The sequence below is a fragment of the Sturnira hondurensis genome, unplaced genomic scaffold (assembly GCF_014824575.4).
Source record: "Sturnira hondurensis isolate 20B ecotype Veracruz unplaced genomic scaffold, ASM1482457v3 Scaffold0009719, whole genome shotgun sequence".
Classification (NCBI taxonomy): domain Eukaryota; kingdom Metazoa; phylum Chordata; class Mammalia; order Chiroptera; family Phyllostomidae; genus Sturnira; species Sturnira hondurensis.
Genome location: NW_028082350.1, coordinates 1,220,351 through 1,234,101, shown reverse-complemented (window position 1 = coordinate 1,234,101; position 13,751 = coordinate 1,220,351). Strand labels below are relative to the sequence as shown.

At 45.0% G+C, this 13,751-nt stretch overlaps 1 protein-coding gene across 13 annotated transcripts in view; it reads left to right on the top strand.

Moving 5' to 3' along the window:
- ZBTB20 (zinc finger and BTB domain containing 20) overlaps nucleotides 1–13,751 on the top strand; it is an 826,710-nt gene that overhangs the window by 798,646 nt on the left and 14,313 nt on the right. For all 13 annotated transcript variants that reach the window (XM_037057415.1, XM_037057412.1, XM_037057413.1 and 10 more), the window contains one exon: nucleotides 6,427–8,031. In XM_037057415.1, the coding sequence (XP_036913310.1) occupies nucleotides 6,427–8,031 (1,605 nt within the window). The remainder of the gene's footprint in view (nucleotides 1–6,426; nucleotides 8,032–13,751) is intronic.

Below are 13,751 nucleotides of genomic sequence, written 5' to 3'. Positions count from 1 at the left end.
GGAGAGCAGGGTAGGAGGGAGAAGGATGGAAAGAAGGCCAAGGACTGGACAGAGAAAAAGAAAAGCCCGCGGCCTGTTCGAAGTTCCCCAGAGCTGTCACATGTGAATTCTATCTTGTTGGCAGCATTAAAATTGCTTAATAAGTTTGTATTTATTTTTTATTCAATATATACTATAAAATCTAATTCTTACCAGTCAATAAAACTTTAAAGGTTCATTCCTAATTCTTCTCTGAATTTTGTTAACTGTCAAAGGGACATACTCTGGTAAAAACCTGATTGTGCTAAATAATATTTGGCTTCAACAGTTGTAACCCTGTGTGTCTCTGTTACCTTCTTTCCTGTTTCAACCAGGGTTCATATTTTATCATCTACATTTATCTTCTCTTTATCTTCTCTCTCCCCTACTTTCAACTCATCCTCTTCTGAAAGGTAACTTCTGTCAGTTTGGCCAAGGTTGTTGAGCTTATCATATAAAATAATATCAGCTCAACTTAAGTAAATGGAAAACATCAGCTCAACAGGCCCGGTGTGTCAGATGTGGTCATGGAGGTTGCATCAGTTTTAAAGGCTTTGATTATTGAAAGGTTTTAGGAGGTGCTTAAAGAGAAATCATTCAATCTTTCAATCCATGGACCTTAACTTGGGAGAGGAGACCTTTTTGAGATTTTCATAAAAGCCACTGGCTGTATAGCTATGAAAGAAGAAACATGTCCATTTATGAAAAAAATATATAGATACCCCCTAAATCCATACATACTTCTTAAGGACCTGTAAATACTTAAAGTGAGCTCCAGAAATATTACGTGAATGAAAATTTAGGTAATATGAAAGACATACTTAATTACGCTATTGAGACCATAGATAGGATGGTATTATAAATGCTTTAAACACATGAGTAACTTTTAATATTTTTGTCCAGCTAACATAAGAGGCCATACTTTTGTAGAAAAGTATAGACAGGCTGTCTCCAATTTTCATAGGTGGTATGTTTCTGAAAATATATTTGAAAGTCAAATTTCTGGAAGTTGAACAATTTATTTGTGCTTTATGAGAAGAATTCTGTTACCAGCGATCAAAAACAAATAAACAAACAGATGATCTCTAATGGTTCTTGTACCCTGGGCCTAGATCATCTGGACGCTAGAGGGGAGCAGCCTCCAGCAGCTGGCCCGAAGCGTCCCCCTTCCCGCTAAGGGAGGGGCTGCTCTCCTCCCCATAGGCTGATGGCCTTCTCGTGGTTCACCTACAGGGCAGTGACCCCCCAACGTGCTAGGTGTATGGAGCCAGGGCAGGAGAAGGAGATCTTGTTCTGCCTGTCGCCTTCCCTCCAAAGATTGTGAACAAGCCAGGGAAATAGAGAGGGCCTTCTGCTCTAGATGGTGGAAGCTTTGAGCAAGCGGCCTCTACCCGCCCTGCAGTACGCAGGCTCAGCCAGTGCCCCCTAGAGCGCAGGTGAGGTGGCCGCTGAAGTCCTGCTCCTAGCAGGGCAACAGGTGTTCATTTAGGGAGTGAAGGACCTGAGTTACCACATGCATCTCTGTTTTTTTCACCAGAGGAATGACTCTTTCCTAGTGTAACTAAACTGGTAAGTGCACCAGTCAGCTAATATATGAAAGAGCAACCTCAGCCTACTAAAGGATAGCAAGGTACAGGGTGGAAAAGAGTGTGATGGAAGAGGCTGAGGTGTGGAGGCCTGGCCACCCCAGCCCTATTTCATGTGCCACCTCACCTTCCTCACGTGAGTCAGGTGGCCGGAATTGAAAGCTCATGGGCTTTTTGGCCCTGCCACTTGACCTAGGCCCGTTGACATGACCAAATTCCTATTGGTTTTAATTTGAGAGCTTGTGTTTTCCCCCAGGTCTCACAGACCAAACTCCCATCTCCCTGCAGGGGTGTCCAAACTGCAGCCCACGGGCCTCAAGTGGCCCAAGAGGACTATGAATGTGGCCCAACACAAAATCACACATTTACTTAAAACTTTCTTTTTGCTCATCAGTTTTCATTAGTGTTTGTGTATTGAATGTGTGGCTCAGGACAATTCTTCTTCCAGTGTGGCCCAGAGACGCCAAAAGGTTGGACACCCCTGCTACAGCATCTCACGCTTTCTCTGTTCTCATTTTGTGTATCCGGACTGAGGAAAGGCTGGATTTCACACCTAATTAAAAGAGATTGTATTGCCTGCTGTTTCCTTTCTTGTTCATTTTCCCTTGTGCTGAGGCAGCTTTGTATTCTCATGCTAAGTCCTATCCCTGATACCCACAGCTTAAGGCACAGAGAATAGCTGGGTTCCTACCAAACAGAGAGCAGGCCCTCTGCCTCCCATTTCACCACAAGCAGGTTCTCCTTCCCATGCCCCCTCCTGTGTCAGCCCTGTCTGTGCTGCGCTCACTCAGAGACACCGTCACTTAGAATACGTGCTCACTCTCAGCGGTAGAATTCCTTCCAGGTTTCTAGTGAATGCCCCCACAGGCTGGCTCAGTATTTTTACTCTAGTGAAAAGGAGATAGGCTAGTATTTTAAAAATACACACAGAACTATTTTAATCACTTTTTTCACTTTGCCATCAGTTCTGTGTCCCTACCACTGTGGGGGTTGTTAGGAGGGGTGGTGTTCCCAAATACACATCATCTTTGTGAAGTTGTATGGTTTTACAGAGTGAGAATTTTTTTCTTGTTTTTTTGAATAGCCCAAATGCCTATTCAGTGCCAATCTAGGAAGAATGGAGTCAGCATTTTCACACCATTCCTTCCTCCTCAGTCCCTGAATAACCACCTAATCAAGATTTGTTTTCAATGGGGGACAAATCTTCCACCACAGAGTGTTTCAGACAACCCCGTTGGAATCTATACATTAATGCCCATTGGATGAAAAGGACATCTTTCACAAAAGCCTGGACATTGCCTTGCTGTAGCAGAAACTTTTTCCCACTGTAATAGTGTTTAAAAAAATAAAAGAAAGCCTGGGAAAGGAATTGCTTCAGCATTGTGTGCTAGAAGGACGAGGCGTGCTTGAATGGAGAACAGGTCCCCATCACATCTGTACCCACGTCAGCAGAATTGTGTTGCTTCCTGGCCGCTCACTGCTGTGCGGGACCAGTGCACTGGAAGGTGTTGAAAAAGGATGTGTGTGGAGACTCAGTAGGCTTGTCAAGTCAGCTTGTACACTCGTGCAGGTTTGAGTTTGTCTCTGTGGTTTTCAGTCAACATAGCGACCCTGTTACTGCAATGACCATAATTCAGACTGCTTAACAGGTGTGTGTGTGTGACTGCCCCGTAGATTTTACCTGACTGCTTAGGTAGACTCAACCACTTCTATCAAACAAGCAGTGTACATTTTTCCAAAATTGTCTTTGATATAATGACAGTTTTTGCTGTTAACTGTTTCCATCTCTAAAGCAACCTCCTTCATCACTTTCAGTGTCTATTTTTTTCTTTTATGTCCTGAGAACCAGGATGGCCCTGGGTCTCTTGGCAGTCCAAATTTCATTCCTCAGCAGTCGCGTGTTATGCATCGAAAAGATCATCAAGGTCATGGGTTCTAATCCCAGCACTGCAGTTTACTAGCTGCATAAAACTTTGGGCTAATTAGACCCTTCGAGAGCCTCGAGCTCATCTTTTATCAAATAGTAATAGGACCTGTTCTAAGAGCATGTAAGGCTGTAAATAGTAAATGAGACACTGCATGTGAAAGAGTTCTGGACACTGTAAAAACGGCGTGGATGTTAACTATCGTGGTAACGTGGTCATGCTTCTGCCCATACTACTCCGAAAGAGGACAGGTGTTTGTCACGTACGACATCTCCACAGATATGCTCGTGACTGGGGCTGTGAGCAGGTGTGCACTTAGAGTGTTCTCGCCTGTGTGGAAGAAGAAAGGTTTCCCTGTGGCAGTGGTCGCCACCTGTTGCCTTCCTACTGGGAGCTGTTTGGTACTTCCCTCGGAGATTCAATTTTATCAGAGAATCAACTAGTTTTAGTGATTATGGACCTTGGTGATAGTGACATTGTTCTGTATATAGAAACTCTGTATTTTAATGCCAGGACAAGATGTTTTATCTCCTGCATTGTTCCATTTATAAACCTAAAGAATATGTTCTTCATTAGCTGTCTGAGGCTATGTTGAAGACCTGAGACCTAGAGAGACAAAGACCATGCCAGTCAGTGGATATGTATGGAAGTAGCCTCAGGGGATGCTGGGAAAACCTTTTCACTCGGATTTATAGCAGACCCATGGACGCCTAAGGGCCAGACTACATTCAGGGACAAAGCAGAAGTAGCCAAGCAGATGAGAGTATGGACTCTAGTACCAGGGTGCCTGTGCCCAAATGCCAACTCAACCACCACCTGCCTCTGTGGCCTTGAGCAAATTCCTTAATTTCTCTGGCCTCAGTTTCCTCATCTGAAAAATGAGGATAATAATTCAAGCTACATCATAGGGTTGTTCTGAGAATTAAATGAAATAATATAATAAAGTAGACAGACCAGTTCTAACAGTGGTTAGGATCTGACACACGGTAAGCTCAAAAAAAGTTTTCTCTCGTTGCCATTATCATGGCACAAAGACATGCTGGACTCAGAAAGAACTTGAGACTTGGTCTGCTGACTTCATTCCTGAGTATTCCTTCTTGGGTTATTAGGGCCTTCCTCTAGGGCCATATTTTGTATTAACACAGTAATAGAGGATTCACCACGATTCTTTAATCTAGCAAAGACAGTTTGTTTTACATGATTGAAAAAAGTAGACACAATAGCCTAATGAACTATTTTAGGCGAGGAACAGACCCAATGGAAGTTGAAGTAAGAAGGAATTCTCTTATGTAAACATTTATGAAAATCATGTTACTGAAAGTGAACAAACAGCGCTCAGGCATTTCTTAAGTTAAGTGGATATATGTAAGGCTGACTAAGTGTGAAATGGGAACGAGAGAAATGAATGGCTGTATAAAAGGACGTGGTCACACCGATGGAACTAGGACAGCATGAGGGGACTGAGTGAAGCAAGGTAGGAATTCTAGCTGAACTCAGAATTCCCTGAGCAGACCCTCTCTCCTAAGACCAAGGAGAAGAACCCGAGGAGCTGTCTACAGGCCGTTGCCTCTGGGGTTACTTCTAACAAGAAACAGGGAGCTGGGTCCCAGGCCAACTACCAGTAGTGCTTTGGCCCCCTGGTTCTGAAAGCCCACTCTCTCAAGATGATGGTTCAGCTGTGAAGGCAAAAATGGGGAATCTGACTGAAGACTGGTTTGGAGAAGGGATTCTTTAGAGCCATTGGAAAGATGAGGTAGAAAAAGAAGAAAGCCCTAAGACTGATTGTTACAGCTCCTGTATTCTTTCTCAGTCTGTGACCTCAATGTTACCAACTTTCCTTGGTCTTCCCAGTCTAGAGCATGGCAATGGTGGTGGGTCAGGCTGTCCACAGCCTCCACGTCACTAACCATTGCCTGCCTCCTGGGATCTGGTTGATACTTCCCTCCAGCACGTGTGTAGAGCACTGATCACCTGTGGTGTTTGCACATCCCACTCCTGGTTCACTCCTGCTGTCTTGACCTAATTATTAACGGTGTTCCTTCCACTCCCAAAGTGCCCAGTTTGAATGGTGAATATGACCATCTTGTGTCCTCCAGGCTCCCAGATCAGTGCTGCCTTCACTAAGCCCTAGAAAATCTAGAAAACCACCACGTTGCATACAGCCACCCTAGGAAGTTCCCTGATTAGAAGAACATCATCTGTAGAATGTTCTGTAGATACAGAAAGTAGCGGGCAAACACCCCTTTCACTGCAGACGGCCCTCCATAACCTCTCCCTCAACCGGGAAACAAGGTGCCGCTGTTTGGTGAGCATCTTAGTCTGGGTTCGGTTTTCCAAGAGTTTTTGTATGCACGGTGTGGATTCGGGGAATATGCCACGCATAGGAAAGGAATTTATTTTTTTACTATGAATATTGCTGCAGTCCATGTATAAAATAAGGAACTTTGCTAAGCCAGTGGAAGTGTAAGCTTTCCCCAAAGACTTGGGCCTGGGCCTGTCCAGCGCAGAGGTAAAGTCGAGAACAAGCCTCCATTTGCCTTTCGGTTCTTATTTGCTGAAGTTGTAGGAGTGACAGGCAAATGGCCCATCTGTTTATTAGGCCACTCCAACTGACAACCCCGGCTGAAGCTCCAGGGGGTTGACAAGGATTCAATACCCCCAAATAGCTGGGACACTGTTGGGACACAAGTCAAGGTCCCATTTTTGTAAGACATCATACTGCAGCTTGACCTCTGTGCAAACCTGCCCATCTCCTGCCAGGCTCTCTTGGGTCTTGTGGGGGCGGGGGGTGTGGTGCTTCTAGGAGCCCTGAGTATTGTTCAGCTGAGGCCTAGGTGGTAGAGGTGCAGTCAGCTAGCTCTGACCCACACTCTGTTTGTGTCTGCCTTGGCATGCAGGTGACATCAGTTGCAAGGGGATGACCGAGCGCATTCACAGCATCAACCTTCACAACTTCAGCAATTCCGTGCTCGAGACCCTCAACGAGCAGCGCAACCGTGGCCACTTCTGTGACGTGACGGTGCGCATCCACGGGAGCATGCTGCGCGCACACCGCTGCGTGCTGGCTGCCGGCAGCCCCTTCTTCCAGGACAAGCTGCTGCTGGGCTACAGCGACATCGAGATCCCATCCGTGGTGTCAGTACAGTCGGTGCAAAAGCTCATTGACTTCATGTACAGCGGCGTGCTGCGCGTCTCGCAGTCGGAAGCCCTACAGATACTCACGGCCGCCAGCATCCTGCAGATCAAAACAGTCATCGATGAGTGCACGCGCATAGTGTCACAGAATGTGGGCGATGTGTTCCCGGGGATCCAGGACTCAGGCCAGGACACGCCGCGGGGCACTCCCGAGTCAGGCACATCGGGCCAGAGCAGCGACACTGAGTCGGGGTACCTGCAGAGCCACCCACAGCACAGCGTGGACAGGATCTACTCCGCGCTGTACGCATGCTCCATGCAGAACGGCAGTGGCGAGCGCTCCTTCTACAGCGGTGCGGTGGTCAGCCACCACGAGACTGCGCTCGGCCTGCCCCGCGACCACCACATGGAAGACCCCAGCTGGATCACTCGCATCCATGAGCGCTCCCAGCAGATGGAGCGCTACCTCTCCACCACCCCTGAGACCACACACTGCCGCAAGCAGCCCCGGCCCGTGCGCATCCAGACCCTGGTGGGTAATATCCACATCAAGCAGGAGATGGAGGACGATTACGACTACTATGGGCAGCAAAGGGTGCAGATCTTGGAGCGCAATGAGTCTGAAGAGTGCACAGAAGACACCGACCAGGCCGAGGGCACCGAGAGTGAGCCCAAGGGTGAAAGTTTCGACTCGGGCGTCAGCTCCTCCATAGGCACCGAGCCCGACTCCGTGGAGCAGCAGTTCGGGCCTGGGGCAGCTCGGGAGGGCCAGGCTGAACCCGCCCCACCTGAGCAAGCTGCAGAAGCCCCTGTGGAGGGCGGCCCGCAAGCCCACCAGCCAGAGACGGGTGCCTCTTCTCCTGAAAGAAGCAATGAGGTGGAGATGGACAATACAGTCATCACTGTCAGCAGCAGCTCCGACAAAAGCATCCTACAGCAGCCTTCAGTCAACACGTCCATCGGGCAGCCATTGCCAAGTACCCAGCTCTACTTACGCCAGACAGAAACCCTCACCAGCAACTTGAGGATGCCTCTGACCTTGACCAGCAACACACAGGTCATTGGCACAGCCGGCAACACCTACCTGCCAGCCCTCTTCACTACCCAGCCCGCGGGCAGCGGCCCCAAGCCTTTCCTCTTCAGCCTGCCACAACCCCTGGCAGGTCAGCAGACCCAGTTTGTGACAGTGTCCCAGCCTGGCCTGTCGACCTTCACTGCACAGCTGCCAGCGCCACAGCCCCTGGCCCCATCTGCAGGCCACAGCACAGCCAGCGGGCAGGGCGAGAAAAAGCCTTACGAGTGCACTCTCTGCAACAAGACTTTCACCGCCAAACAGAACTACGTCAAGCACATGTTTGTCCACACAGGTGAGTGCAGGCCCCTGGAGGTCTGGCAGCAGAGAGGAGGTGAGGGGGCTGTGGGAAGGGACAGGCAGGGCAGCAGGTGGAAGGGAAGCTTTGGAGTCATTTTTTTAGATGCCAAGGAAACCCCACCACGAGCCACCTTTTAGAAGCCCCTGCTGTACCCCCATCTAGGAGCAAAGCACCTGGACCAAAAACAAAGTCACAGAAACCCTTTATGAGAAAGGCCAAATGGGGGAAACCTGATAAAGAATTTGCAGGCACAACATCTCTTAGATACATTGAACTCTGAAACACATTCTGTGATCCGAGGCGTACAAAACTGGAAAAGTCCTTGCAGACCATACACTCCAGTCACCTCAGTGTGCACACTAAAGTCACTAGGCAGAACAAGGATGAGGATTTCGGATTGTCATGAGCTCTGTATGAACCAGTAGCTTGAAAAGGCCACAGCAAGGTTGGTACAAGCTGAAGCTGCATTTGTGGTCCCTGAAATGAAGAGGAGTGATAGACTAGATAGATTTTCCATTCTCCATTTTCAATATCTAGAGACCACAGTCAGTTTTGGGTACAACCTTTTAAAAGGACGGTAGACTAATCAGGACACAGAAGCGTGTGAGTGGGGTGAGGAAGGGACGCAAATCCAGGGCACCTGAATCATGGTGGAAGGTCCCGGGGTGTTCAGACTGCAGGGGAGAAGACTCAGGGCATCACATAAGCCATCCTCAGGTATTGCAGCCGTGGGGACAGCATGACATCATAGTCAAGCTGGAGCTCTGGAGCCAGATTGCTTGGGTTTTAATTTAGATTTAGCAACTACTGAACTTTGTCATCCTGGGAAAAACTACTGAACCTTTCTATACTTCCGTTTCTTGGTCAACATAAGGGGATAATAGTCATAGATCTTTCATATAGTGCTGTTTTGAGGATTAAATGAATTCATCTACATGAGGTTCTTTAAACAATGCCTAGCACAGAAGCACTCTAATGGATAGCTATTATTAGCACTTTTAACATTATTTAAATGGTGAGGAGGAAAGAAGGAGTAAGCTTGTTCTGTTTGGGTCCAAAACGTAGAACTGGACCAATGACTGGAAGAAATAAAGAGATTCTTTCAACCAAATGAAATGATTGTTGACAGTCAGAGCTGCTCTCAGACGGAATAGGCAGCCTCCAAAGGGAGTGAGTTCCTAGAATTAGAAATGTTCAAGGAGAGAATGGTCATTTCCTAAGGATGTTGTAGGAGGGATTCGGTCTGCAGGTGAGCAGTTGGGCAAGACAGTGCTTCATCCCTGGATTCCGTGGTTCTAGGGCTAAGATCTGACCTCCCAGCCAGTGCTCTTTCCTTGCTCCGTAATGGGACAGACATAGAAGCTAGAACTACACGGATGCTCTGCCATGTGAGGGACCACACATGTGATATGACTTCCCAAAGACTGTCTTTGAAATTTCTGTTTTGAGAGTCACTCTTCTGGTAAACCTCTGGGTCCTCATATCCTTGCTAAAGGACAAATAAATTGCCAGGAGAAAGTTACATATTAAATCACATACACAGACGCAAATTAGCTCCTCAGATCAGCTAGCAGAAGCATGGGACACAAAGCACGTAATTGTGAATCGGGGAGTAGGAGGGAAGGAGAGCAGCAGACACTGAGAGGAGGTACACAACCTGGGCGCGAACAACTACATTAGGACGTTACTAAAGGTGAACTGTTCCTTCTTTGCAGTTCAGCTTAAGGCAGGACATCATGTAAATCCATGTACTTTATGCAAATCAGTTGTTTTGAAAGAGGACAGTTTTCACACCTCCAAAATCATGCAGAGACACTGCAGAATTTAGGAAGAAAATCAGGTTGTGGTGAGCCACTGTGGTTACTTGGGGTGGATGTGAATGCACCAGTAACCCACAATCATTTGAGGAGATTTTCCATGTGGTGTGGGTATCATCATTATTTGGTAACTTAGTCAAACAGTAATACTTTTATTTATGATTTACGTAGTGCTCTTAGGTAGTTTATGTTCTTTCCTCCTCTTAATAGCTGTCTAGAAACCATCAAATTAAGGATAAGGGAAAAAAAGAAACCAGTTGTGGGTGGAAGTGTCTTCTTAGGCCAAGTTGACTTTGCTGGTCTTGAATAAACATTTCTGTGCTTTCCTTCTGTGTGTCTCTTCCAGTAGACCTAGCAGAATAAAATCCACACATTCTTGTAGATCACATATTGCAGTAAGACTTTAAATTTACAACATAAGATTTTCAGTGTACTACCAAAATTTGCCTTTTTAGTGCTTAAATACATTTGTCCACTGGATTCACCAGAGGATTCCGTGGTTAACCCAAATAACTGGATCTGCCCATAGGAAAACCAGCAATGGCTTTGTACATTTATGCATCATAGATACAAAGCTACAAGTAAAATCATTTTATAAATTCAAATAATGCTTAAAATGCAGCCTTCAAGTATGTAGTAAACTATGAGGGTCTCAGTAAATTATGAAGGTGTCTGTACTAGTGTGTATACTATGGACGCATCTGAGAACAATGAATACTGTACATATATCAGTCTTAGCACCTCATTTAAAAGAACAACTCTTCTCTTTCACCCCAGAATTATTTGGCAGTGTCAGTTGAGAAGGGGCATCTGCGTATCAAGACCTTATCTGACTGAAGGAGTCCATAACCTTACAAAGTTTAAGAATAACTAGTCTAGATTTTCAAAGCTTGGTGGATCATAATGCAGGACCTGGATTCACTGTGGCCCGCCCTTCTAAAGAAAGTTTTCTCCCGCTTCTTGGGAAAACATCAAAAAAGTGGAGCCTCTGGATCTTACAGGATTCCAGTAGAAATGACAAAAATTTAGAGCCAAAGTCCAAATGTTGGTCTAAAAAAGACCCTAGAAAGTACTGGGGCTACTTGGAAGTGTCAGGGTGGATTCGGAATTCTTAACTGCAGTCTAAGCAAAATAGAGCCCTCCCAACAAGGAGTATTGACAGCTCAAAGGATGGAAATCTGGGTCCTCGGCATCACAGCTACTCTCTCTCTATAGTAGCTGGCTTTGCATTTCAGTAGCTCCAGGTTTTAATGTAAAGGACACTTGCATTCAACAACTGCAGAAAATCAATTTTGAAATTGAATTCCAAGTGAAATTTTGTGAAGGGGTACTTTAATGGTCAACATAGTCAATGAAAAGGAAGTGTTTGAGACAAACCAGTAGACCAATCAGTATTGACTTGGGAGCAAAGCTCTACCTTAGAGAAGAACCAAGTAAGCCCTGGTTGTGAAGCATATTTCAGAACACTTACAATACTAAAACTTAGACGGGGGACATAAGTGAGACATGATTCTACTAGAATTAGATTATTTGGGTAGATTTTGGTTCCTCTAATCGTGGCCTTATACAAGCCCCTTAACTTCACAACCCTCCGTTTCTTTGAGTTTAAAATGGAAATAATAATTTGCCTACCTTTCGAGTAGCTGTAAAGGTAGGATGCATGTGAGAGCTTTTCATAAAAGGTGAAGTACTACTTACAGTTTAAAAAAATTGCCACTGTTATTATGTTAGCCCCTCTCCCAGGAGACACTGAGTTCCTTTGCTCTGTATCCAGTCTCTGAATAATAAGCTCTCAACGTGTTTCCTTCCTCTGTGGAATTCAAATGCTGAAGCAATGTGATACTCCTTGGGTTTCCCTTGAACTTCTATCATAAAATGAACATTTTTTTAATATCTTATGGGGGGGTTTTAAGAGAAAAAGAAAATCTTTCACCAGATTGCTTTCTTCTACTAACCAACCACAGTAGGACTCCATCTCTTCTAGCAGTTTCTCAAGTTCACTTTACTGCAGCTTTATAAAAGGAAGCAAACCAAGAACTGGGAAATATTTGAAAACAAGAGAACCAGAGAAAAATAAGATAACACAAATCATCCTGTCATGGAACAAAGGAGGATTTCTCTATGCTTTCTCCCAAGAGAAAAAAACAAAAGTCAATGTGGAATCTAATGAACAAGCTGAACTAACAAGCAAATACAGACAGACTCATAGATGGAGAGCAGGCCGATGGCTGGAGGGGCGTTGGTGATGGGGTGGAGGGATGGAGCAAAAAGGGAAGGACTCACAGACATGGACAACAGTGTGGTGATTGCTAGGGGGAGGGTGTATAAGGGCCATAAATGGTAATGGGAAAACACAATAAAAAATGTTAAAGAGTCCAAGGAGTGGGAATGGAAGGGAAAGACAGGATGAGAGAGGGTAAGCCTTCGTGTCAGTGTAGATGTGGAAAGCAAGTAGTAGAGAAAATTCGAAGGTGACTTTGGAGCACTGCTTGTGGAAGTGGGATTCCCATGCCTGCAGCATGCAGATTCTCAAGTCCAACCCAGACCTGAATCAGAACCTTGAGGATGGCACCCAGCAGTCTGAGTTTTAACAAGCCCTGATTCCCAAGTCGGGAATCGCTTCCCTAGGTGGCCTAGGTGATTAGGAGGAAGATGGCCTCAGGTTGCTTTTGTTTCGTAACATTTTTCTCTAAAATTCCACTCGTAAGAATCTATGTGTTTGGAAAAAGTAAATCAGAGTTATGGGTAACGGCTTGATTTTATTATGGAAGCAAGTATCTTTCATATGAGAGGTGAACTAAGTCTCTCAAACTGCACAGGTACCATGGCCAAAGTTCCCCTTCAGGCACTTAGCAGGACAGGCTTGTCGTGTCTCTTTATACCTTCCCGTTAGGGCATAAACTCTGTGAGAGCAGAAATAAACTTTATATATAATTATGTCTATAAAAGATACATATAGATATATATCTTATACCTCAAATATACCCAGCATAATACCTTATAGACAATAAACATTCAATAAATATTGATTGATAAATGAATCCAATTCTCTTGTGATGATGGCTAATCACTTCCAAAAGGAAAAGTGGTCTGTTTCCACAGAGTGGTTTACTTACTGTATCATGTAGCTCCATAGACATAATGCAAAAATACTTTGCACATTTATATAGTAAGTGCTTTCTCCAAATATGTGAACATGTTCCAAATACCATGTTCTTTTGTTCTTATTTTGCTCTATATAACAAAATTGCACACAAAATAGCAAGACCAACCAAGATGTTCTTCAGCATCTTTATTCACCACCAGGTATAGAGTTATTAAACTTAGCAAACAGAAATACAGAATACCCCTTAAATTTGAATTTTGGATGAACAATAAGTATTTTTAGTCTCAGTGTGTCTCATACAATATTTGTGACGTAGTCACACTAAAAAATCATTCTTTACCAGAAATTCAGATTTTACTGGGTATCACGTATTTTATCTGGCAATGCTAAGTGGAAGTTTCATTTTTTTTACATTTTATTTTATTTTGTGTGTATAGCATTTTTTATTTATTCTATTACAGTTGTCCCAGTTTTTTCCCATTTGCCCCCCTCCACCCAGCTGACCCCTCTCTCCCAGGGTCAGTTCCCTCCCCATTGCCCATGTCCATGAGTCATTCATATATGCTCTTTGACTGATCCCTCTCCTTCCTTCCACCATTACCCCGTCCCTCCTCCCCTCCTGCAGCTGTCAGTCTGTTCCATGTTTCCGTGCATCTGGTTCTATTTTTCTCAATAGTTTGTTTTGTTCATTAGATTCTACCTACAAGTGAGGTCATATGGTATTTTTTTTTTGCCAACTGGCTTATTTCACTTAGCATAATACTTTTCTATTCCATGCTGTCACAAAGGGT